The sequence below is a fragment of the Brienomyrus brachyistius genome, chromosome 25, assembly GCF_023856365.1.
Source record: "Brienomyrus brachyistius isolate T26 chromosome 25, BBRACH_0.4, whole genome shotgun sequence".
NCBI classification, from domain to species: domain Eukaryota; kingdom Metazoa; phylum Chordata; class Actinopteri; order Osteoglossiformes; family Mormyridae; genus Brienomyrus; species Brienomyrus brachyistius.
Window position 1 is genome coordinate 8,445,842 of NC_064557.1, and position 26,962 is coordinate 8,472,803.

The following is a 26,962-nucleotide window of genomic DNA, read 5'->3' on the forward strand; positions in this document are numbered from 1 at the left end:
CTGACTGGCGTTTACGTCTCCTCGCTCAACAGCGACACCAACTGTCGACTGCGATAAGACCGTCATACGCATCTCGGTGCCCAGCGTGAAGAGTCATTGTTCTGCTGTCTTTGTGTTTGTGGATATTGGTAGGTGAAGGAAAACCCTCCATGACTGCATATTGTCAGAATACCTGGACCACCAGGTGAATTTCCACCCTACCAGGGCAACAGCCTTGCCGTAGTAATTAAGAGCTGAAGCAGAGTGCAAAATGACACCCATATAGCCGGCTGAGGACCGCAGTTCCCTGCTGTGGCCTGAGATATATGATTTATCAGTTATTTTTTTTGGAAGTGAGGAAAGGTCATTTTTCTGTGTGTAAATGGGTTTTAAGAAATCAAGAGCTTGCTTTGCTTGAAGCTGCAGTCATTCTCGGGTAAAAAGGCACTTTTATATACAGGTGAAAAAAACTACAGCAGCCTTCACACGCTATATTTATAGATATTTATATACTGTCTTGTATCGAATAGTGGGGTAGATGTTTACCTGTTGGTAGCAATTGTTGGGAAATTGTATTGCAAATTAGCAAATCTTTGAAGCAGACTGAATAGGTTTGTTTTATTTAGACGTTTGTTTTAATGAGATAAATAACCTGGCTGATGTTTCAGCTTCTATATAAAAGCATTAACTGGAGAGCCTGTATGAGAGACCATTCTGAACCCTGGTTTGCTCCTGTCACTGCAGTGAGGATTCGTCTGTGAGAGACTGGATTAATGAAATCAACGTGTGCTGTAACATTATGTGAGAGTGCAACTGTCTGTGTTGTAAATCTGTATTCCATTACTGGCGGCTGATTGTATTGACTGTGGCTCATCAATACCCATAAAATAGCCAGAAAAATATCCCATTGAGATTAACGTACTCTGCAATGACAGGGCACTTATCGACGGAAAGGGATAATTAGACTTAGTAAGAGCCAGTCATATGGAAGACCGTGTCCACTTGGGTGTATCAGAGCAGTAGAAGCTAATAACTAATCCTGCCTGTAAAGATTTAATCAGCTATCGTAAACAAAACACATTGTCTCTCTTCTCCACAGTGGGTTACGTGCAGACCAGTAGATATGCCTTTTCATGTGGTCACGAAGGATCCTTCTGTAATGTGCATCGTTGATGAATGTACTCAGCAGTGCCCAGTCTCAGCAGGTTGTTAGGAAATGGCTTGTTGCACCCCTGTCTTCAGGCGGGAGTGTGCTGGAGGGGTCAGACCTGTCCATCGAGGTGGGCTGTTGATCCCCCAATTGGGCATCATAAAACAGGAAGAGCGGGTGGAAATAGTCTAGCTGGAATGCTGGGAATTTTTTGTTCCGTGTGCTGAGCAACATGCTCATTTGGTGTGGTTAGACATCAGAGTTTAAAACAATCAAACCGTGGGCAATCTTATCAGCAAAGGGCCGGTGTGCATGCAAGGTTTTTGGGGTAACCTTTAGGTCAGCTGTTCAAACCCAGGTGTGAGGACTCTTCAGCCAATCAGTCCTCTAATTAGTAAACTAATTATGGAGTTGCAGCGAAAACCCGCATACACTGCGGCCCTTTCTGGATAAGCTTGCCCAATCCTGATCTAGAACATCTATGCCCACATGTCCGATGTGAGATCACAGACGTGGTAAACGTGCTTGAGAACCTAGAGAACCTGAGTAGAGACTCGAACCCTGTTCCCCAGAAATACGAGGTATCAATGTTAACCACTGCACCCCACCCCCCACATCAAAACTTTGCCTCTTACATAATCCTGGAGACGTCTGCTGCGGGGAGCGGTGTGTGGGGGGGGGGGGGGGGGGTTTAAAGATCATTATCCGGTTCTACACATTTGAGATATGACAGCTAAGTCTGGACGAACTCCACACTGTCCAATCTGCTACCCCACGCTCATTAAAGTTGCTTCATAATCGACTGCTAAGATGTTTCTGCCGCTGAGGCTACATGCCAGAGATGAGGAGATCAGAGCCTTCCTGCTTCACCGCAACAGAGGACGAGCAGAGGCAGCAAAGCCCTGAGGCGACTCCCCTACCCCAGAAAAACCACTGTCAGGCATGCACTGCATTACCTGAAGAATTAAGGCTTCTAGAAAGATCTGCGCGGTTTAGCTTTGGCGGCTGTGTCCATATAGACAGCGAAAATCACTCAGTTTACCCTGCATTTTATGTATGTCCAACACTATGTAATTCTTCGGAAATCTAATTTCTATTTTAATTATTTATTTTGGAATATATCACATTTCCCAATATATAGTCATGTAAATTTTGCACACCGTACATTGACAGATACTTCTCTTTATAGCTTACAGCAGGCGTGGGATCTGTGATTTCACTAGGGCAGCCCTGATACGACCTATTGTTTCACACGGCGGCACTGAACACCCTATGCGACCCTGAATAATGAGTGTTTTCTCTGACAAAAGAAAATAATTCACTAAGATTTACAAACAAACATTGACGCCGGCCAGAAATTCAACCTCATAATTTTTCAGCGCGTTATGGATACTGCCGCGAGTTAAATCGTTATTATTATTGATGGGGTCGCGCTTCTTTTCTCAGTAGGTTAATTAAGATGCTGTAACACAACAGAAAGAAGAGAATGTGGGTGCGGTGTCCTGCGTTTGCAGTGAGTAATAATAATAATAATAATAATAATAATAATAATGCATTTTATTTGCGGGCGCCTATCTCAAACACACGGTCGCCTTACATAGCCCATAAAAGACAAACAATAAAAACAAATAATTCCTTCGGTATTCTCGAGGGTCAGATTGGTCAATAAACTTTACTATGTAGGTATTTACGGTGAAGTATACAACATACTAGCCAAAAAAATAACTACACGAAGCTCATTTGTAATCCTGTGAACTGCATTGAATCGGTCCATTTTATAACCAATAAAAATCTCAGCCACGGTCCTTGTCTGCCTCACACCTCAACTGAATAATGTTTATTTTGTTATCTGTTACAGCTCCAACGTATTTTGTCGTATTTTAATTGCGTTAATGTGTTAGGTTGCACCGGTTGATTTTAGGCAATTTTTCAACCTATTAAACGATACAAAAATATGCATAATTCTTAAGCATAAACGGATTTATTTTTTAATTACAAGTCAGCAATACATTTACTAGTCGCATGTAGTAATTGTATGCTAATGGTGTTTGCAAATTTGCTTTTGACTCTGGGTGCGTGGAAAACAGGGCTTGCAGGAGTGCGGGAGAGTCATTGCGCATGCGCGAGACTCGGCGGGTCTGGCTGTAATTGTCGGGTCTGGACAAAACAGGCGACACGATGAAGGGAGAAATAACGGGTGTTTTATTGTTTGACTCCCTTTTCGAGGTTAGCGAGACTGGACAAGATTCACAAAACCGGCAGGACACTAGAAACAAGAGAAGCTATTATGCTGCGTGTAGGTGCTGGGGGTGTGGGTAGGACAGGAACACTATGAACACTATACTCTCACTCCCCCAGGATGTCCATACACCCTAATCACATACACATCATTAAAAATAAGAAACATTATAGAAAGTTAAAAACCTTAAAAATACTTTTTTCGAAAATTGGACACTGAGCATGCGCAGAACACGCAGACGCAGAATAACCAGGTAGCGCGATACCCGCGTCGTAGGATGACAGCAACAGTGACAGCAACGTCTCTGTCGTTTTCGGTTTAATGGCATTAACACAAGCGTCTGTGATTTTTAGATCTATATTGTATATGTTCATCATATTGACCTGCTCTCTGCACGATCATTTTCCTGCCAGTCAGCCTTACTCCTGTGACAGTGGGACACACACAATCACCCAGGCGTCTCTACATCAGGCCTCGTTTATGTGCAAGCGTCTCCAGTACGGGGGGGAAATTACCTCTAAAGTGTGAAGAAACGCCCCTGCCTTGATCTTACCGTTATGGTAAGGATACTGGTGCTCCAAAACCAGCACCGCCGGTACAATAAGCCAGCTGGTCAGCCACGTAAAACACTCCCTGCTTGCTTCCCTATCCAAGGTTTCGCCTGCGCTACTGGGATCTGGATCCGATTTTCTCTGGCAGCTCCGTGCTGATGAATAATCCCAGCGCAGGCTCCCATTCCGGGCGGACTCGTCCCCTTCCATGCATTTGTCCCTGACAGCTGCTCGTCCGGCTTCCCACATTAACTTAGTTCCCAGCCTCGAATGAAATCCGAGTCGGACGTCCGAAAGTGCTTGAAGATTTATAAGGGGAGAATCACAAAGATGGTTATGCTAGAAATGGAGCTTTCGCTTAGCCAGTCACTCAGGCGAATTTTTCTCTTTCTCGTATTTCTGAAAGTGTCTGCACTGTCCAATATATCCATCTTAAATCTGTAGGACGCTCACCTTGCTTTCAGAACTGCCACAAAAGTTGATCTGCTCTAGAAATAATACAAAGTTCTTCGCCTCTTGCAGAAGCAAAGTTATGCGTGACTATAATTAACCCGAGCCTTCATTTAAAGCCTGGAGCGTGCATTTAATGCGTTTAATCTTGGTCCACTTTGGAAACATGCATCCCAAACAGACTGACAACTGAGCAAACTCGGGGTGGGCCCTTCTAAGGTTGTCGGACGGGGGCCGTTTGTCTGCAGCAGCCAGGCTGGGAGCTAGTAAAGCTATTTTGAAAGTGACCCCCTCAGTAGGGAAGGGGGCAGAGAGCAGAGAGCAGCTGTCCGGAATCATGACTGAAGATGACGGATACTGTTGTCGTGGAGGGACAAGCCAAGTACAGAGATGGAAAAAAGGTTGTTTAAATGCGTTCATTTATGCTCTTTTGCACCTTGCAAGACTCTCATAGATTGATTCTCGGTGCTGTCAGATGGTGTGAATGAGCAGTTGTAACTTTATTTTTTATTTTTGATATTCTTTTTCCTCGCAGTGGAAAAGTAGGTGGGTGGCTCTCCGGAAACCTTCCCCAGTAGCAGGTTGGTTGCTAATATACTACTTTACAATATGTTTTGGTAAGATTACAAGACTAAAATAAGCAGTCTATTGTTTAGATTGTTAAAGAAATTGGTTGGTTTTTACATATGTCGTGCTATTTTTAAGTGAAAGTGCGCGGCCGTGACATAATTCGGATTGTTCGGCTTAGTTTCGGTATTGAAAAGCACCCCTAAGGCACAGAGACGGAGAAAAACAGCGAGAACTACAGTCTGAGTAATCGGATAGTATTATATTCAATTCATCTTGATATTTGGACATGCTGCGCTGGCGTGGTTTGAAAATAATTCAGATTTGGCACCGGGTGCCGGCCAGAGTCTTAAATTTCATCTTGCTCATTCAGAATTTTACCCATGCAAAGGCGTGTGTTTTATATTTAAAAACGAACCGAATTCAGCTTAATATATCCGTAGTTTTATTAACAAACCGGGGCCATAATAAAAGCAGATTCTTTAACAGCCTCGTTTGACTCTGCACATTTAATTGCGGCCGGTTTTCTTTAATGCTTTTTTGAAGTTGTAATTTGTAGCCTGAAGGGGTTAGTGTAAATGTCTGCTCCCAGATCAGCGAGCTTTGGGCCAGAATTGGGCTTTGGTGGGATATAAGGGACTTTACACACACCTTCCCTGCGCCAGCCATTCTTGCTCATCCGTAGGACATAACGGGTTTCATTAATCCCGGATTCAAGCGGCATAAAACGCGCATCTGCCGCCGCGGGAAAACCATATATGCGCATTTGTCCTACTTTGGCTGCCTTTAGAAAATGTGGGGTCGGGGACCTTTCTGGGACATAATTGCATATAATGCTCGGGGAAGGTGTGTATATTGCGCGCTTTTGTCTTTTTTCTCCCTAAAAGCATAGGGATGTGTGTGAGAGGGGACTCGCTCTTTGAAGTGGGCTAAGCCGCAGGACAGGTCCCGCTTGAGGTTTTAATGAGGAGCTGCGCCCCCGGATCATTCCGTCCTTTTGAAGTAGCCGGGTCCCCTCGATAACCCCGCTGTCTGGCTGGCCGCCGCGACAGCTGACAAAGCGACGGAGCGCACGGTTTGTTTGCGTGCCTTTGAGCGCGTTAAGGTGCCCTGAGCATCTGGCGCACTCCAGTGCAGGCCTTCAGAGGAGGCATACCCTCCAAGCCCTACTCAGGTTTATTCTGTGATTAGATATGCATAAAGCAACATAATTAGCCACTTAGGTAACTAGTTGCTGGTTGCAGTGTTTGGTAAGGTGTTGAGATCATAAGTCAAAAACTGAGGTCCTCACCTAACAAGTAAAATGTGGGGTAGTTTATAGTGTGTGGTATCTACTGCAGGGCAGAGCTGCATGGGTGGTTTGGGACCCTGGGATGGTAGTGCAGTGGTTAGTACTGTTGGGACACTGGGATGTTGCTGCAGTGGTTAGTACTGTTGGGATGCTGGTGCAGTGGTTAGTACTGTTGGGATGCTGGTGCAGTGGTTAGCACTGTTGGGATGCTGGTGCAGTGGTTAGCACTGTTGGGATGCTGGTGCAGTGGTTAGCACTGTTGGGATGCTGGTACCGTGGTTAGCACTGTTGGGATGCTGGTGCAGTGGTTAGCACTTTTGGGATGCTGGTGCAGTGGTTAGCACTGTTGGGATGCTGGTGCAGTGGTTAGCACTTTTGGGATGTTGGTACCGTGGTTAGCACTGTTGGGATGCTGGTGCAGTGGTTAGCACTGTTGGGATGCTGGTGCAGTGGTTAGCACTTTTGAGATGCTGGTGCAGTGGTTAGCACTGTTGGGATGCTGGTGCAGTGGTTAGCACTGTTGCCTCCTGCTTTGGAGACCTCGGTTTGAGTCACTTCCATGGCCCTGTGAGTGAAGGGCTTTGGGATAAATGTAAGATGTGCAATGTCATGAACTTAAGATGTGCAACTTAATGTTTGCTGGTTAAATGGGCAGTGGTGTCTTAATGGTTACGGAAGCACGCTTGTAATTGAAAGATTGCAGGTTTGAATCCCCGACCAGCAAGGCACCACTGAGGTACCCTGAGCAAGGTACCACCCCCAAGCACTGCTCCCCGGGTGCTGAATTAGCTGCCCCCTGCTATGTCACATATGGGTTAAATACAGAGGACACATTTTGTTGTTGTGTGCTGTGGTGTGTCAACAATGACAATTGATCATTAAATTCTAAATGCTATCGTAGAATGTCCATCTTTAATGTTTGGTGAAACATACACAAAAGTGTGACACTGATTTTATACGATGTAAAATGAATGAAAAATGTTTGTGGTAACATTTTATTTAAAGCAGTCATCATGATGCATTATAGATACCTTCATAATGCATTATAATGGTCGGTATAAGAATTAATAAAGCATTACAGCATCTTCTATTGACAGTCATAAGGCATTATAGCGCTGATTATAATGCTTCATAAGCTCCAATGAAGGTCTCAACTGTAATGTGCCCTAGATACTTTCATAATATATTATAATGGTCAGTGTAAGAATTAAGGATGCTTTGTACTGCATTATGAAGGTATCCATAGTGCATTATAGATACCAGCTTCATAAAGCATTAATAATGCATAATAAGCATGGCTATAGTGTGTTATGCCTTTTTTGCATATGCACTACAGTGTGTTATGAAGGTATCTATAGTGTATTATACGTGACTGCAAAGGCTACAAGGGCTTTGATGTTTCTGATTCTCCAGACTGCCTGGTGCTGCTGGTGTACAAAGACAGGTCAGATAAAACCAAGGGTCACAAGGAGCGGAGCAGCGTGACGCTGGAGGACATCTGTGGCCTGGAGCCGGGGCCCCCTTACGAGGGCGTCAGCTACACGCTGGCCATCGTCACCCTCAGCCAGGCCGTCATGCTGGGCTTCGACAGCAAAGAGGCCCTGCTGGCCTGGGACATCCGCATCCGCTACAGCCTGGGGGAAGGTAACGCCCCCCCCCCGAGTCTGTGCTTTCCAGCTGCTCCTGTTGTGTCCTCTTTGCTGGGGGTGAAGTGTTTATCCCAGCTTTGCTATATGATACTGGCCGCATAGGGTAAAAATAAGCTCTGAAAATAATGCTGGTCCATTACGTTCCCCGGGGCGGTGGGGGTGTTTTTTTACTTTTTTTTTTTTTTTTTTTTAAATCTACAATCCCCCCAGCATGCCAAGAAGTGCATAAAATATTTGCAGTCGGGAGTGCAGATGGTGAAAAATATCGAAGGGTTGCGTGTCGCTGGTGGTTGACACGGCCTCATGGATGTCGTTTATACCAACCCCCCCACCAGCACCGGGACCCGTAATGCGTGGCTCTGTCTGTACACCCCACGCCGAACGGTGTGTGCCTCTTCTCCGGTCTCACTGCGGAATGCTTTACGATAAGAATGATGTAATGCACCTCCTTCCCATCAGGGGGCGGTGTTTTCGACTGTGAAGTTTATATTTTCTATGGTTAGGCTTCAGTAAAGATCGTGGAACGCCTCACGTTTGTGTCCAACAGCTAGTTACAGAGAGTCGTCTTGTGGGGGCTGGGCCTGAGGGGGGGCTGACCAGCGGTCCTGTGGATTGGGTGTCCCTACTGCGAGGGTCTCCGCCTACCTCTCAGTCCCTCATATCCTGTGTCTCCTGCCGGGACCGATGACGGACCAAGCCTGGAGAACTGGGACTGGTTCTGGTCGTCTGGCCGGCACGTCGCAGGCGTCTGCTGTGTGCTTGTTTGCGGCTGATGGAGGAGGGTCGCTGTCCGCAGGAGCGCGGGACACCCTGAAGAGGGTCCTCTCCTGACAGAGCTGCGGAATTACACGGCTGCCCCTGGCACTGCCTGTTTCCTTTTTCATTTTTAAAAGACAGTATCGAGCAAATATTGTTTTGAGTAACTGGGGTGGCGGGAGTTCTGAAACTACTCCTTTAAAATGACTAATGACTTTAAGTGAATGCCCGTTACACGCTGCACTTTCTTATTCTCACCCGCTCGGCATTCATTTAGCTGCACGACGCGTTTAGCTGCCTAATTTTTTTTAGCTCCCTGATGGTAACTGTTTCAGGTCCCAGCGGATCACTATTCCTATGAGAATATAAATATACAGAGGCGATTCCTAGGAGTATAGGGGCCTCCAATTCCCCCTCCCCGAGCATAGTAACATTTATTATCTTTATTTGTGAAGTATAAATTAATAATATAAAAAATTAATTTAATAAACACAATTTTCACAAACAGAATACACAAATGAAGCAGTTGTTGTTGCAGTGCACTGTTTTTGGCCGCCCTCGGGGGCCCCCCTGTCCTAGCTCGGGGCCCCCGGCCATTGCCTGTCCTGTTGCTGCATCTCTGTAAATATATACAAGTTTCTCGCTGCCTGATGGGTGAGTTTTAACTGAGGCGACTTGCTTGGCTTCCAGCGTGGCCATTTTTACAGCTTATTTTTTGAAGCTGACGCTCACAGGCGTGCCAGTGGCCTCTTGGGATGCGGACCAGTGGCATTTTGGGTGTAAATCCATTTAATCGGTCTGCCGCCGGAGGCTGTTGTCATACACGGCTTTACTGTGGCCTCCTTGCCCCCCCCATTACCATAAATAATTTCCCTCTCTCTGAGTCATTCTCAGCGGGACACTGGCAATCCCGCTTTGCCTTTGTGATGAAAATTTCAGGTGGGAACCGTGAAACAGCGATGAAACGTCCGGCCCCACGGCCCCCGTGGCCCCCGCGGCCCCCGCGGCCCCATGGACATCCCAGCCTCTGCTCTCAGCCCCCGACGAGATCTTTATAAAGGCCTGGCTGCGCTCGCCCACAGGAACATGCTGCTCGGTCGACCCTCTCAGCCACTTTTCTCGCTCCCAGTTCACAGGTTCTCCGTGGGCGTGCTGCCCGGCACCCGGCTGGAAAGCGGCCCTGCCACTCTACACCTGTGTAACAACCTGCTGGTTCTGGCCCGAGACCTGCCCCCCGCCGTCGTGGGCCAGTGGAAGCTCTCGGACCTGCGGCGCTACGGCGCCGTGCCCAACGGCTTCGTCTTCGAGGGCGGCACACGCTGCGGTTACTGTGAGTCACTGTCCGCCTCCCCTCCCCTCCCCCAGTCTTCATTTGGGTGTCGGATGCTGCTGCTGGTGGGGTATCGGTTACGTGGGGCTGAGGGGCTGGGTGTCGTGGTGGTGCAGCCTCACACCTCCAGGACCAGGGTTTGAGGCTCTGCTGTTGTTCCGTGTGTGTGGGGTTTGCATGTCCCCCCCCCCCCCGCAGAACAAAACCGTACTGAGGTTAACTGGAGTTACCAAAGTGTGTATGGGGTGGGTGTGTGTCCTGTCTTGCACTGATAGGCTCCAGACCCCCCCCACGACTCTAAATAGGACAAGAAGCAGTTACAGTAGATGGATGGGACATCTGGGACACTTTTGTTTGATACTCTATCAGGGGTGGCAAACTGCAGTCCTGGGGGATTGCCACACAGTTATTACCACACAGTTCTTGAGCTGAATCATTTATGGTGGAACAGGGAAAGAGCTAAGCTACACAGGACCCCGGCCCCCCAGGACTGCAGTTTGACACCTTTATGCTTCTGTAGTCCATTAACTTAAGCTCAGGCCTTGAACTTTCAGTCATACTTTTATGCTTATAAATATTTATAATGTGTAATATTTATAATTAGGGTACTATTTTTTACGTAAGAGAACAAGTCTACTTTCAAAGGTTGTCCCAGTTTACGGATATGCACCCTAATGGTGTCACACCTGTTGGCCGTTTAGTCTCTAAACTCTCAGTCCTGGGAGGCAGGTGTCCTGTAACGGGGGGGAGGGGGGCAGATAGATGATTTTAAGGGCCCCCGAGTGACAGGGCCCCTAAAAAAAATTGTAACATAATTGGATTGTTCTGTGTTGGGGGCCCAGTGTCATATGCTTTCATCGGGCCCAAAATCTCTATCTGTACCCCTGGTGGGAGGTGTATTGAAATTGATCAAATCCCCCTGCTGGTAATTAGCTGAAAAACTAGCGAACGAGAAGCTTAAGTCGAGCAGTTGATGAATATAATATTTTATATATAAAATATATATAAGTTCTGTCTGTAAGATCGTCATGGATATCTGGTTGTTTTCGGCCGTTCACTTGAAGCTTGTGCCAAGATGTTTTGTAATATTTTTTGAAAAGTAGTCTGCCAGGTTTAAAGTTTTTTAAAAATGTTTTTAAAAAATGTTTCAAAAATGAAAAAAAAAATGTTTTTAACAAGATTAGAGACAAATTAGACAACTCGCAGTTAGCTTAGTTTAAAAATTCGTCATTATCCCGGAGAAACATGCTGTGCTACGTCGTTAATTAGCTATAATGCTAGTAGCAGAGGTTGAATGTAGATTTTCCTCCCGAAGCTCCGGTTCCCCCCCCGACGTTTAAAGACGTACAATCAGGGTCCCCGGCCCCCCCGAGTCGGCCTTAGTGCGTGGTGGTCTGTGTCAGCCGGCTGCAAGCTGCTCAGTCTGTTCGCTGGTCAAATTATATCAGGAGAGTGTATTTCCCTGCAAGTTTGTCAGACATGATTCACCTTCTGGGGTCTAACTCCCAAAATAGCCACATTGCTAAAATGTACATTAGTCATTGTCCCAGACTGAACAGCATTATGGGTAAATATTATGTATAGAAAAAACCGATAACAAATACGATTATGTGCTAATAGTGTCTGTCGGAAATATTAAATTTACACATTCAGATGGTGTGATTATGAAGCCTGTTGCTTATTAGTCACTAGTGTAAAGTGTTTAGTTCAGCGCCTTCTAATCGAGCTGTTTTATCGCCCAGTCAGCACTAGCTAACCTGACTGACCTCGTTCCTAAAAGTTTGACAGCTTGGTTTGTTATTGGAGCCTGTAGTATTAAAATGAATCTGTGTCCCCCCATGTTGTGACTATAAGAATAGAATGTGTGATTATTTCCATTTCTCTAGTTGACGGTGTGCATCAGTTCTGCTTTCCACGGATTTCCAGATCGAATTAATGTCCCTCTCCGCCACTTTTCTGTTCAAAGTGCATCTGTAGCACTTTCTTTTTTAAATGCGCTCTGAATTTCCTGGGCATTTCCTTTTAAATGTGAACTTTTTGGTCACAGGCCCGTACCCTGGGGTACAGTTGGTCTAGGCAGGCACTTTTTCGGGTTGAATTCTCTGTTCTTCCTGTCTGAGAAATAATTTGCAAAAACAGTTTTAATTAAGCAGATGCGATGGGTTGTTTTCCAAACCTCAGAACTAATTAAACGTGAAATGCTTCAATTCTGGGGCAGCTTGGTGGTGCAGTGGTTAGCACTGTTGCCTCACACCTCTGGGACCCGGGTTCGAGTCTCTGCCTGGGTCACATGTGTGCGGGGTTTGCATGTTCTCCCCATGTCGTCGTGGGGTTTCCTCCAGGTACTCCGGTTTCCCCCCACAGTCCAAAGACTGACTGAGGCTAATTGGAGTTACTAAATTGCCCATAGGTGTGCATGTGTGAGTGAATGGTGTGTGAGTGTGCCCTGCGATGGGCTGGCCCCCCATCCTGGGTTGTTCCCTGCCTCATGCCTGTTGTTTCCGGGATAGGCTCCAGACCCCCCACAACCCAGTAGGATGGATGAATGCTTCAATTCCATAGCGAGACATAATGGTAATAAAAATCAGGAGATACGGTTACTGTAGATGTAGCCAGCAAACTCTCACTTTTGGTAGCTCCTTATTGCCAGACGTGCTATCGTAAATTTATCGATATGGAAATGTGTCCCAGCGCTCAGATGCTCGGCTCATTCTCGCCGGTGTCAATCGTTGCCTTGGAAGTCGGTAATCGCTTTACGACTCGTTCTGGGTCCCTCGGCGTTTTGCGAAACGGTGATTGACAGGCCGGTGATCAGTGGATGGGCCCCACGCCTCATTGCTCCCAGTGCTAAGTTATGCTAATCGGCGCGCTGTTCTGGAATCTTATCCCCCGAGAAACGTGTCCCATTTACGAGCCTGACGGGGTGCTCTGTCCCGCCGGCAGGCCGGGGGTGTACATGGCACAAGTGGTTCTGGTCTGGGCCCTTGAGTCGGCTCACTATGAAAACCACCACTATGACTTTTGGGTCTGTGTTCTGTACGTTTGGGCTGGAACTTTGCGAAACGTCTCACTTGATTGATGACGGCGGCCTTTTCCCACCGCCTGACTTATGTTTGTGTGTTTTTTTTTCCTTCACAATGACTGGCAGCCCAAATCCTCCCTGTCTTATTTTATCATGTACAACGGAGCCAAATAATCTCCCCGTCTATCTTTAATGTAGCATGTGATTGCAGAGGAACATAGACCCTACAGAAATAACTTCCAGGCCACCGGGATTGCATTTCATAATTCAGGAATATACTCTACAAACATGCGAGGCGCATTCTCCCCGTGTGTGCTGAGAATAGCTGTTAGCCTCCCCTGTGCAAATATTTCGCGAAACGTGGATATGCCATGCAGTGCAAACTGAAGAGCGCGCTCTGCCCCTTCGCCGTGAGCCACTGGCGGGTATGTTTTGGTTGCTTTTACCCCGGTTTTGGCCTTCAGTGTTTATGTTATCCACTTAACAATTATTATTAGTGTTGACTTGTGCATGTAGCAAGGAGTGATGTCGTTCAGGTTCAGGGTGGGAGCTGGATACCCAGCATGCCTTGGGGCCACCGCTAAAGGCCGTGGGTGCTTACAGGTGCCCGAAAGGCCAGGTTGGGGGTCTGAGACTGGGCTGTGCGGTGTAAGAATAACATGGTGGCTTTCACGCCAATCCTATCGGGGACAGCAGGTGGCTGGCTGCTGGGGGCGGCTTTGGCTCCTAGCTGACGCCTCATTAAGTGAGGTGGCTCTTGGGTGGGTGGGGGGGGGGGGGGGGGGGGGCGGAAACGTCCTCTGCCCCGTGGTTGTTTTGAAGGTTAGCCCCCACCACCCAGCCGTCATGACTGCTGTGACCATAACACATATAGTAGTTTCTTGGGAGGTCTTAGTTACCCCTGCATCCACCCAATCTTAGGTGACTTCCAGAATTTCTCACACCCCCCCCGTGGACATGGGTCAGGAGGGGTGGCAGTGGTCTGCCTGGGTGGTCTTTAGGCCAAAAGCGGGGTGACCTTCTTTGGGGATGCATGGAAACTGCGGAATCCACATTATGGGCTGTCGCGGCCGAGTAACTCCCATAATGCATCGGTATCCCCTAAAAATCACAGTTTATTAATTGGGTGCGACGCTGTTATTAATCAGGTGTATTTACCTTATAACTCCACAGTCTGTTGACAGTAGCATTCGATATAGCAGAGGATTTTGCTCCCTGGGTGGCAGGGCCAAAAGGGGCCGAATGGGGCTGCTGTCTGTCACTGGGGTCATGTGATTAGCACCCCCCCACTTCCCAAGGTACTGAACGTTATATTTCGGTAGTAACCCGGACCAGAACCCTAGCTGTGCATCGAGCCGACCCCCCAGGGCAGAAATATACCGCCAGTGCTTGGTATCTGATTCTCTCTGTGCTGGAATTACGGTCTTTTTCTCTGTAGACTGTTGCAGTATTTTTCTTTCTCTCTCTCTCTCTCTCTCTCTGTCTCTCTCTCTGTCTCTTTCTTTCGCTCTCTCTCTCTCCCCCCCTTCCTCCCTCCCATGTCTTCTCCCTTTCCCCTTTCCAGGCAGTACATAAGAACAGAAGTTTGTAAGTAAAACCCATTTCTTTCACGAATTGTGCCACTTGCGTGCGGCAGATTAATGGTCCTTCGACAGTGTGACACAGTCACCATCGCGGCTATACGAACATATGAGCTCAAACACGCTGGGGCATGAGAGCTGCTTGAGATCAACCGTGACACACGCAGACCTTCCTCACCAAAACACAAGTTAATCCAATTAACCCTCAGAGTTGTTTAAGTGCGTTCGACCTCACTGTGATTATGGCTGAATATCCGAGAGGCAGCTGAGTGGGGAAAATTCCAGGGTCTCCATGGAGGGTAATAGAAGGTCGCACGTCCAGGTGCCACGTCCGTGAGGGTGGTTCGGGGCGCCAGGGAAGGACATGTCCTTCTCTCTTGTTCCTGCTCACCGCCATTATGGTGTATGATTCTTACACCCCCCCTGACCGTGTGAGAGGAGTGCTGGACTGCCGTCAGAGCGATCGGATGGCATGATAGCCCCGCTGTGAGCAGAGCTGGCCTGGGTCGCATCCAAGCGTGGGCAGCAGGTGGACCCGGTTCTGATGCCTTCAGGCGGCCAAATGTGCTGCCACTGCTTCTCAACTGTCGCAATATTTTTTTTATTATGCTGTGATAAATTATGTCCTGGCATCCTGTGATGGGAGCCAATGATTAGCGGGACTTCGTCATATTTTTCTAACTGACCCATGGTTTTCTTTCTGATGACCGCGTGGGGCTGTGATTTAGCTGTAGAATAGTCTTAATGTAGCACTCCTGTACACTCCCCCCCCCCGCCCCCAGGGCAGTTGTGATCATGTGATCAAAGTATGCGGCCAGTGTGTGCTGGTGAAAGGCTGCATTACACTTCAGTGAGAATCGCTTTTGCTGCTCCATGGCTGTGGGGTTGCTGGTTAAAGTCCGATTCCAGCTGTTTGTGTGTGTGTGTGTGTGTGTGTGTGTGTGTGTGTGTCCAAATGTCCCCACAATGTGATGAATACCTGTTCTTTTTACCTTATGGGGACCAGTTTCCTGGTCCCCATAAGGGAAAACTGTATTTTATAAAAATCCGCGGCTACAATGAAAAAATGAAAAATGCAAAAACTCTTGTATTTCTGCTTACTTATGGTTATGGTTTGGGCTGGGTTAGGGGTTAAGGTTGGCATAGTTAGCGTTAGCATTTTTTCCCTTTGAAATGAATGGAGAGTCCCCACAAAGATTTAATTACTAACGTGTGTGTGTGTGAAAGAGAGAGACATTATCATCCGCCTTTCTTTTCCTTGACTTGAAGGTCCGCTCTTTGGTGATGGTGCCGGGTGCCCTGCTTTGCACGTGAGTGTGTGAGGCAGTGTCTTTGCCAGTGCCCTGTGATGGACCGGTGCTCTATCCCATGGGACTTTCACGTGTCGTCACTCCCCAGCTGTTACCTTGGGACCCCCCATCCCGCCCAACTTTTCATATGCAAGGGCCCCTATGAAACGCTGGGGCCCCTGAGTCTGCCTCTACTTACTCATCGGCCCCAGAAAATCATGGCAGTCCCTTTAGGAAGTGACCCCCCCACTGAATGACAGCCCTAGGGACACAGTGTTGGATCTGCGGCATCAGGCCACCCTCCATGCGCCACGTGCCTGACACTCTCCCCCCCCCCCTCTCCTCCCACAGGGGCCGGCGTCTTCTTCCTGTCCTGCCTGGAGGGCGAGCAGATCAGCTTTCTGTTCGACTGCATCGTCCGGGGCGTCTCGCCGACCCGCGGCCCGTTTGGGCTCAGGCCAGTCCTGCCAGGTTAATATCAGAAGTGCTAATCCAAAACCACACCCTGTCTGGTGCCCCACCCTTCTGTGTTCGGGTTACAGATCCAAGGCCTCAGGAAGGGGGGGGGGGGCGCCGAGCTCCTCCTTCTGGGATGGCACATGGGGGCCTTTCCACATCCCTTCCCATTCAACCTACAGAACCCACAGGGATGCCGAGTTCCTGCACCTCCTGCCCTGTAGAGGGCGCAGCTGAGCAGCCTGTGAGCTCAGAATCACCTGCGAAGCACTTATACCTGCCGGTGTCTCCACCCAGTTCTGGGTCCACAAAAGCATCTTTATCAGGAGACCTATCATGGACCGATGGACGTCCCCCTGAGGGGCCACATTATTATTTTCGGGCTGTTTTACACCCTTAGCCCCCCCGTAATTCTGGGTTTGTCCCCACCGCCCGCCGAGTTTTGACCCCTTTGGTGTTGCTTTCCGTGGGTTCAAGTGAGGCTGACCTGCCTGATTCGCGGAGGCCAGACGGCAGACAAAACATCACCGTGGAAACGCAGCTGCCTGCTAATAAGGCTCTTGTACATGGCGTGACGCTCCTGAATGCCTCTCTTGTTCCCGTCGGTGTTCTCGGTCTGGGCCTCACACCTGTGGGTCGATCGCTAAGTGCCCGCATCTTTGGCTTGGAAACTGGTAACCTGGCATCTCTCGGGGGACAGGGGGGGCCAGTGCGTGTGCAGGGAGGGGGTTTATCTCAAATTGCCTCCTTGCGCAGTTCGTAGCCCTTTAATTGGCTTTACCAGGAAGTGGGTCGCGCGGTGAGATTATGGTTCTGGGGAAAGCGGATCCATTCAGGAATGCTGTGGGGAGCGCGGCCCCTGCGACCTTGAAGCGTCCTGCCTGGGCAAATGCCGCAGTGCATCATGGGGAACTCCTGAAAACATGAACGGGAAGAATGTATCGACTATTCTTGCGACTAAAAATTATAGTGGAGTCATCTAATGCAACAGCGAACCTGAAGAGAATAATTGGAACGATTGTATTTAATAATTTGGTTAACATCTGCTGACGGTTTGATAGCTATTATATATTTATCGTGGGTTTACTGATTTAGCAACGGTTGTTAGCATACCGAACCTTCAGAACTTGATTATAGGACACTGCAGTTGCCTAGATCGTCAACTAGACTGATTTTGTGTAGCCCAACTTAGAAAGTGGGGCCTTTTTGTAATGCATATGTTATGAACCCCTGTTAGAACCCTACTACCCCTACCACCCTTCTAAAACTGAGACATTTATTGCGATAAAGGTGCTAAAATTAGCATCAGGGTTTGACACCTCAAGTGACACCGATGATCCGATCGTAGGGCGTGCAGGTATGACAGGCACTGGGCCTCCCCACCCCCTGCCGGATCGTATGTCGGATTGACCGTTATTTTTTTTCTTGTTATTTTTTTTTCGCTAAAAAATAAAAAAGCCCTGCAGTTAAGCCAACGGTGTCGGAATGTGAAATCAGAACCTGGAAGCTATAAATTCGCAAACCCAACGCCGAGAATGACACGTTGCTAATTTAGCCAGCGGGATATTGATACAGCACAGTACTTTCTGAGAGGCCAGACGGGCGCGTGTTCCTAATACATCTTTTTATTGGTAGCTACAGAGTCTTAGGATTTATAAAAATTGCGGAAAAAATACATACTGCCGTTTTCGAAGAGGGCCCCTATTGATAGACTCCCCAACTTTTAGACATCTTCCTCGGCTGTTAGGTTCTTAGCTTCATCGGTCCAGTGCGGCTTCTGACTAGTGCTTATAACTCATTAGATCCGTAACTAATTTAAAAAAATAATAATAATTTAAAAAAAAAATTGTTTGTATTTTTTTATTTTAAAAGTGAATTTTTTAATTAATGAATATTGCATTTTTCGTTACAATTGCGGTGAAGCCTCTGAACGAGATTTAAGGATATCATTGTCGGATCGTTGACAGTGAGCATGACAGGGATCATTGTTAATAGCTAGTCCTTGAATTTTCTTTCCTTCCGATCACAGAGGAATTTTGGCTGCAGCACTCCATCTGGTGTGAGCGTTTCCATCCCCTCTAATCTTCCCAGAAGCTGGAAAGGTCTCCTAATGATGAATAAGGGGACTGAGTGGGTCTGTCACCACCTACTCGCGGGATTCGTCCCGGCTTAGATCAGGGACTATTATTAAACCGCCTCGCGGGGTAAAGAGGAGGAAAAGCGACTGGGAGGAGCGTCGGACTACCAGTCGGGGTGGGTGACGCGGCCCATCAAACGCCGACAATTGCTGTTGGAATGCGCCTGACCTCACCATGGCATCCCAACACCCCCCCCCCCCCCCCCCCCCCCCGCCCCATCCTGATGACTCGCACGCCTTTATTCAGCCTGGATGTACGACTCGCAAAAAATGGGAGCTGGTATCCCGTCATTAGCAACTGCTGGTCCACAGCCATCTCTGGAACATGGAGAATCCCGATCGTGTTTAGCTGTAACCTCTGACTGGCGAGTAGCTTCTCCTTTGACATTGGACTTGGGCCCCCTTGGTCTGTCTCTACTTAGCTGCACCCAGGAGATGTTTTTGGCCTGATGATGCATTTGTTTGTGCCAAGGCATCCAACAACGGCTAAACAATCAAGGACATCTCCACACTAGGGTTTGGCAAAGCTGTAGTGCATCTCCATGCATTCTGGATGCACTTCTGCAGTCCGTGAGTTCTGTGCTGCTCTTCCGACCATGTTGTACAATTCCTCTGTCCATCTTCATTGTCTGTTTTGCATATTCCCATCCTGTGTCCCAAGGACATTGATGGGTCACTTGCTCTAGGACCAGCCCCAGTTCCTTTCATGGTATATCACTTCCGGTTCTGGTCACGTAATAACACCTACTGCTTCAAATGGAGTTTTAGGGTGTCGATACACAGGGAATGTTTTGAGTAATGCTGCCAGGCAGTGTTGCTGATTAATGGTGCTTGGGCAGTTATTGGGCAATAAATCTCACTGGGCAACTGTTTGTGATCATCCTGATCCAGATGAGTTGCCCCTTGTCTCCCCTGGCAACATTGCTCAAAAAGCTGCCCCGTGTACCATCACCTTTATTGTTTGGTTTTTCACTGAACTCTGGCCTAAGTGACGATTATTCAACTGCACTGATGTCACTTCCTGTGGACATTGGCTAAACGTTGTGTTTCAGACCCCAACGCAAGTCCAGCCTCCATGGAGGAGCGTGCGAGGCAGGAGACCCAGGAGCTGGAGAAGCGACTGAGCCTCCTCTCCCACTGCAGTCGCCAGAGCAGTGCAGGTACCGCCCCGCATTCTTGCGCAAGTTGTGTAGCTGCTGTTCTGCGTCCAGTTGGCTAAAACCAGGGTCATGTCCTCGCTAGCGTCCACCTGCAGCTACGGCGCGTCTGTGGCGAGTGACGAGCACAGCATATCCAGCTCCTCCTCGGAGACCAGCCACTCTGACACCAGCCTGGGAAGCCGCCTCACCCTGTGGGCGGAGCCGGGGACCAGGGCATCTGGTGCCGTGGAGCCCCTGGGCCAGGCCCAAGGCAGGGGCCCCCTGCATACCGAGGAGAGCCTGGGCGCTGGCATCACTACAGCGACACGGGTCCTGTCCAAGCCGACCCGCAGCCGGGGGCTGCAGGAGATTGGTCGGCAGAGCTCATCGGATAGTGGCATTGCCACCGGGAGCCACTCGTCTTATTCCGGAAGCTTCTCATCCTACACCGGAAGTCTGGACATCGGCCAGGGAGATGAGTTCGGCTCTCTGCTCAGCCTGCCCGACCGTAATGTCTGCACATGTCCAGCTGCTGAATACCAGGTCCCCGGTTCCCTCCGGCCTCTGTATGACACACCAAGGAGCCTCCGCCAGAGTGCACCACCCAGGGACCAGCTTGTCCCCCCGGCCCCAGATGCCGGGGGGGGCCCAGATCTGAGCACGAGCAGGCGACCGGCCGCACAGTCCGGCCCAGAGCTCGGAGAGCTGGCTCAGGTTTCCACGGACTCGGCGCTGAAGTTGCCGGCGACACAGAAACACGGAGCGACTTTGGACTTGAGGGCGGCCGAGGTGGCGCCCCCTGCTGCCAGCCCCTTGGAATCCCACGAGACATTCAGCCTCCAGTCTGGGATGGCAAGACCGCTCTTCGCCTCCTGTCCTGTCTGCGGCAAAACGAAGGTACAGCACCTCAATTTAAACTAACGGATGGTCCAGTATGCAGATGCTGTCTAACCCCAATTAAGCAAAGGTTTTGCTCCTGTATACTAATTCTGATGTATGTTTAATTATGAACAGCTTTATGCAATATTTCCCGAAACGTTGCATTGTGACATACCATTCTTATTCTTGAATTAGCTACTCGATTGACAAATGTGTCGAATTTATCGTTGGACTTAATTCATGGTTTTATGGTCACTTCCAGTATAGCAGAATTATCTTGTTTGGACATAGTGGTGTAGGTTTTAACCTTAGTTTTTTATCTGTGCTCCAGAAAGACCTGACGGCGCCCGGAACTAAGCCTTTAAACTTCTGCTTGTTCTTGGTAACGTGAACGTTTTCTGCTTCTGAGCCAATTAAAAGCCCAGCATTGACATTAAAGTCCTGGGTTGCCATGGAGATGCACCATGAAGCGCCGCGCGTCTCATCTGCCTTCGGTCACCGCCACACGCCTTCATTAATCTTCCGCCACGCTAATGTAACTCTCCGGCGTGTAATTGGACTTTCGGTCATAATTCGCGTTCTTCTTTCTACTGCCGACAGCGCATCCAACGCCGGCTCATTTCCGCGCCGTTCTGGGACACGGCCGAGACCCTGCATTTTGGAAACTGCTGTTTAGCTCTCGGTTAAACTTCTCCTCCAGGCTCTGTGTGTGGTGACTAACTTCCCGCTTGCATTGGATGGTCATGCGAAGGTCTAGGCGGAATTCAGGCACATTTCTGTGGCAGTCGATTTTAAAAAAAATGCGACCTGCTTTTGAACTGCAGTTCATATCGCCGGAGAGTACGTGGCGTGTATGTTGTCTGAAATGGTTGTTCTGCCTTACTGATTAGTTCCTGTTAACGATTGCGAAACCGATTTTAATACTACAAAACCTGTTTTGCAAAACTAATTGCAGAACCTGTCTCATGCAGGATAAAGCAAATTATCTCAGAGAGTATGCATATTTTTAAATTATCTATGGAACATGCTCATAATTTAGTTTAAAGTCTATATTCGGATATATTCAATGGCTGCCTTAAAGGTCCGTCTTATAACAAATTGTCATAAACAGGTAGCTAAAATGTCTGCATGGAAATAGGACACTGAGAGTAACAATATGGTTTGTTGTCGGAACTGTTAATGGCCGCTGAACTTTTCTGCCTGAGTTGGCTCGGTGATGGTCCATAAACCAGGAGAGCGGTGTTTACAGGGGCGGGGTTATTGGCCTCAGCTAAAAGCCGATTGGCTTGTGGACTATCCCTCCCACTCATTGATACAAAACATATCATTGGCTAATGATAGGATTTTTCCCCTCTTGTCCTCCACACCAAATGCCACTGCTGGGGGGGTGAACTGTCATTCAGTGCGATGCCACTCTGCATATCTGAGGAAACATTTCTCCAGGCAAATGATTCAGCAAAGAATACTGCTGGAATATTGTGTGTTCCAGTGTACATGGATTTACTAGTATTTGCCAATTTTTTCATTTGTTTAAAAGGTTTTTTGCAGTGATTTTTGTCACTGAAATAATACCCTCAACTTAGACAAAAGTGGTGAGGAGGTTAGCGGCCAGAGGATGTCCTGCTAAGCAGATCTGTGCTGGAAATACTGGTGCTGGTACTGGATGGATTTCATTTCAAGTGGAAGGCTACTGCCCCCTGCACCCCTCCGCTGCCCTTGTACTAGGAGTCCTCTTGCTTTCCACATGTTTTCAGTCGTGTCTTCATATAGCGTTAACTATTGGACATACAGCACCAGTCAAAAGTCTGGATTTGCCAATCAACACAAAGGAGAGTGATGGTGTCGCATCACATGACCCGCCCACCTGACCTAAACACACTCGATATGGTTTTGGACCAGAGAGTGAAGGAAAAGCAGCCAATGAGTCCATATGTGGGACCTCCTTCAAGACAGCTGGAAAAGCATCTCAGGAGGCCACCTCATGGAACTGGTGTAGAGGAGACCAGTATGGAATAGTCTTCCTGCTAGTGTAGCTCAAGCTAGTTAAACCCTGGGTTCCTTTAAATCAGAGCTAGATAAGATTTTAACATCTCTGAGCTATTAACTAAGTTCTCCCCAAACGAGCTTGATGGGCCGAATGGTCTCCTCTCATTTGTAAATTTCTTATGTTCTTATGAGACTGTAGGATCAGCCAGTCCCTGGGGCAATTGGGGTTAAGGGTCTTACTCAAGGGCCCCAACGGTGGGATCACTCTGCCAACCAGGGATTTGAACTAGCTTTTGACTGGTACAGTATATTATGGATAGCTTGTGGAGTTACGTGAGGGACACTCGGTGGTAGATGGTTTATGTGATTCCCTGCTGTACCATATTAACTGCAGGCCATCAGTATGAAACGTGCCGTTTGAAATTCCTGTGTCTTAAAACCCAAAAACCTTTTTTTTTTCCATCCAGTGCAATCATTCATTTAATCTAAACTACATTACCCATGAGCAGTGCTACTCAGCAATGAAAAAATGTGGTAAGCAGGTAAGAACTGTGCGAGTGAAAACGTTTTCTGCTTATTGCTTAACAAAAAAAACATACAGTATTTTTATCGTTTTGATGTTATCATCTGCTCTTGTTTACCTTCCACATTGATTGATGCAGTCTAAAGGTCCCGGCATGATTAATGAAATTGACAGCTGGCTTCCTATTGGTGGACTAATTTTTAGGTTTGTTTGGATTGGCTCAGGGGGTTCTTCACGCTGCTTGTGTATCGCTTTTACTTTTAAGCAGTGTGATACTTGTGGATCTGCGTTTGGAGGTTTCAGGGACCTGGCTTTCTGTCCTAAGCTGTTGGGAGGTAAAGCCTACCCCCCCCCCCCCAAACAATGAGAGCTATTGTGGGGCAGACCTTGTGATGTGATGTCAGAAGGCATTGTATTTTCAGGGGCTTACATTTTACGGTGGGTCCTGGAGCAGAAGACGGTGCTTGGCGTTTTGACCTTTTCGAGGTTCCACAATGTCCTCTAAAACTCCACAAGACCTTTACATTAAATGCTTGTTTTTTTTACGTGATTGAAGTGGGCCTCGGTTTTCATCTAAAGACCTAAGCTGCATTTTTTTTAAACCAAGTCCATCTCAAGAACAGTAGGACCCAGAGCCATGGGCTTCTCAGGATTCCACAGGTGTCCACCTGCGTGCCTGTTTTTTATTTCCTTTTTTTAACCCAGCGTTTTCCTCTTCACCCTGCAATTTTCGGCAAAGGGAGGCAAATCAGTGGTTGAATGGCTCCCGGTAATTATAATATTGTTTGGTGAGTGGCCGTAATGCCAAGAACGTGTTTTATTTAGTTTTTTGAATTGGCACTAGAGGTGGGCAGCCATGCATTGGAAGGGCCACGGGGTCTGTTGTATTTTGTTGCATTACTGAATTTTGTCGGGTGAAATGAGTTGCTCTTAGGAAAATGTTCCAATCAGTAGGTTATTCAGAGTGGCAAATAAACCGGCTGGTTTTATCCATAAGTAAACATAATTTGATTAATCCTTGGGCCAGAACAAAAATTGTGTGGACTCCGTGTCCTTTCCGAAGTGTGCTCACCCATTCCTGCTCTACAAAATGCACAAATTAAACTTTAAAAATGTGGTACCTTTTTAAAAATATTGCATTTTATCTCTGAAATTTTCTGTCACTTATATTGGCTCGTACATTGTTCCGGAGCAAAGCTTATTTGCAGTGCCTTGGGTTTGCAGGTACATTTAATCAGGATGTTTCAGTCCCACGCTAATCAGTTGACGCTCTGCTCTCTCTGCCATTTAGGGAACAACTCTCCCGCATCCAGGAGTCCTGTCCGTCCCAGCCGGATCAGGTACGTCCTATGAAGGGTTCTGTGTAGGACCGCCTGTACTGGTTTGTGATGGCGTGCATGCTGGTATCTAGAGCTGGAGTAGGCAGGTGCCGGTATCCATCAGGTTTTCTGCCCAACTTGATGATTTCCTATCTGCCTGAGATCTGGGGTGGTTCATCAAAGACCAGGTAGGATTCCGGCGCTCCAGGACCAGGGTTGAGTATCATAACAGGCCTGTATATTCTGTGTTGGTTGTGTTGACTCGGTGTGGTGGGTGCTGAGGTTAAACGAAACATGTCATCCATTGGAGCTAACTAATGCTTTGTCTAGAATTCAATTGAAACTTTTTTCCATTTGCACACGTACAGAATTTCTGGTACATTAGAAGTCTTGCACGGTTCAGTCAAGGTTTAAAAACAAGCACATGGAAAACAGAGGAGCCTCCCAGTCTAACTGCACATTGTTGTCTATACCATCACTGTCCAGCAGCAATCATTACAAAATTGCTTAGTCAATGTGCATATTTTTAAGAAAGCAGAATCAGACAATCCCTGGAGTGACTGAGGTTGAGGACCTTCCTCAGGGGTCCAAAGTGGAGTCTCTCTGCTGATCCTTGGATGAAGAAAGAGTGGAGATGCTGGGGATTGAACCCAGGACCTCATACATGCGAAGCATGCGCTCTACCACTGAGCTACATCCCCTGTGGGCGTGAGTCACGATGGTGGAGAATGGGCGGCTCACAGCGGGTCCGGTTTCTTTCACTCCTGCCCTGTTTAGATGGTGAAACGCCTTTATATGGCGAAAGTCTTTTTTCATTCCTTTGATGTGTCTGTAGGCCAAATGCCAGAAGTCCAGCAGTTGCCTTCAGACTGACGCAATTTTATTCTGGATGGGGGGAGGTGCTGGGGAACACTTTTTTGGGTCATTCATTGTTTTTTTGCAGTGATGTTTATTTCAAAAACTGGCAGAGCCTTGATGCCACATGATTACAAATGGGAGTCTACGGCTAACGCCCCTGCAACAGATTAATGGCAGCATGCGGTGACACACACATGCTAGGACAATGATGCGCAGACACGTTATGCTCTATAACAGGGGTAGGCAGCCCTGACCCTGGAGTGCCGGTACCTGGCAGGATTTCTATCCCAGCTGATGAGTTACTATCTGCCTGAGATCAGGTGCAGTTCATCAGAAACCTGACAGGAGGCGAGAACCTGCTGGATACCGGCAGTCTAGGATCAGGGTGACCTTCCACACCTACCCCTGTCGTACAAGGTGGATGGCGATTGTCAAGTGCATTACGGCTGTGGATCCAGATGCTGCAGCATTTCAGGTTCTCCAGGCTGCTGAGATGCCAAGGGGTCTCCTTCTCCTGCTCCCCCAGCCTGCCTGGGTCCTCAGTCTCTGAGCCACTGTCTCTACACTGAGTTTTTCATTCCATATTCTTATTTTGTCAGATCACTGCTCCATACACTAATGTTCCCCTAGCCTGGGGGCACCTGTTTTCTCCTTTATGAAGATCCAAAAAATACCTCCTTTTTCCAGGGGATGCGACACATGGTAAAATAATAAATCTTGGTCTCTGGCCAGTCCAATGCATTTTTTTTATTTTAGCAGATGCTTTAGTCTGAAGAAATATTTTTCTCTGAAAGCAGATTGAGTCCCTGGAGCTATTTGGGGTTAAGGGCTTTGCTCTAGGGCCCAATGGTGGGATCTCTCTGCCAACCCGGGGATTTGCACCAACAACCTTCCAACATAAGTCTCATGCAGTGTTTTAGTTTAATTCCATGTGCGTGTTGTGAATCAGTGATTATATTTCCTGCCTTGCAGTGTAACCTTCCAGTGGGCAAGACAGTGTTTCACTGTCAGTGTTTCACTGTATTAGCAGGTGACACGTTGCTAGGACTTCCCTCCATGCCCTGAACCATTGCAGGTCTTTTGGGATTTTAATGCTAATGTTTGATTGAAGATGGCAGTCAGAGCTTTGTTGAAGGATTTATGGGTATTGTGATGTCACGAACATCCTATGACAAGCTCCGCCTTCTGTCATCTAGACAAAAAGTCAACGAAGAAGGAGGATAAGGGCAAAGGAGGCGTGGCCTATGAAGCTATGGAACGGCGGGGAGTGGAGAAGCCCTCCGAGGTAATTTTTAATAGTTCGGAAAACTGCTTATTGCAAATTTATTTGAAGACTCGTCTAATGAGCAGTTGCATGAGACCCGATAATATGTAACAATAATGTCTACAGTCAAGGGTAGCGGCCCTTTTTACCCCAAGGCTGTCAGCTTCTTAAACTCAGGAATTAATTTGGTGGGTATTGGGACAGACTGATCATTACTTGAGTCCTTTATTCATGAGTCTGTGATGATTTCAGACTTACAGTAATCATATTTCACCTGTACGACTGGGTGTGTATGCAGATGTGCTCTGACAATCATGCGGAATGTTTTGCAACAAATTAGCTTGTGCAAGAAATAGGGCCAGAACAGTATTATATGCCGTAGTTTATGATAATTATTGAATAAAAGATGGAATAATCTTGAGACCTCAATACTGGATCAATTATTCCCTGACCTCTTCAAAGTCGGCAACTGGGAGCTATGGCTGGAATATACGGTCAATAGGATAGACAAATATGAAATGCCTTTGTATAAGTTAGCATAAATAGTG

The 26,962-nt window shown here is 47.6% G+C and overlaps 1 protein-coding gene and 1 non-coding gene across 6 annotated transcripts in view; one reads left to right on the forward strand and one right to left on the reverse strand.

Annotated features, from left to right (window-relative positions):
* The first annotated feature begins 4,005 nt into the window (after positions 1–4,005).
* Positions 4,006–26,962, forward strand: part of dok7b (docking protein 7b) — a 28,745-nt gene continuing 5,788 nt past the window's right edge. For 2 of the 5 annotated variants that reach the window (XM_048995679.1, XM_048995682.1), the window contains exons 1-10: positions 4,007–4,770; positions 4,905–4,950; positions 7,641–7,871; positions 9,762–9,962; positions 16,205–16,324; positions 19,499–19,606; positions 19,689–20,482; positions 22,918–22,992; positions 24,265–24,313; positions 26,347–26,435. In XM_048995679.1, the coding sequence (XP_048851636.1) occupies positions 4,717–4,770; positions 4,905–4,950; positions 7,641–7,871; positions 9,762–9,962; positions 16,205–16,324; positions 19,499–19,606; positions 19,689–20,482; positions 22,918–22,992; positions 24,265–24,313; positions 26,347–26,435 (1,767 nt within the window). In that variant the 5' untranslated portion in view covers positions 4,007–4,716. Of the gene's footprint in view, positions 4,771–4,904; positions 4,951–7,640; positions 7,872–9,761; positions 9,963–16,204; positions 16,325–19,498; positions 19,607–19,688; positions 20,483–22,917; positions 22,993–24,264; positions 24,314–26,346; positions 26,436–26,962 lie in introns of all 5 variants that reach the window. The other 3 variants (XM_048995683.1, XM_048995680.1, XM_048995681.1) reach the window with 3 other exon arrangements.
* trnaa-cgc (transfer RNA alanine (anticodon CGC)) lies at positions 24,922–24,993 on the reverse strand. Its single transcript has one exon. It is a non-coding gene; the product is annotated as a tRNA-Ala (tRNA).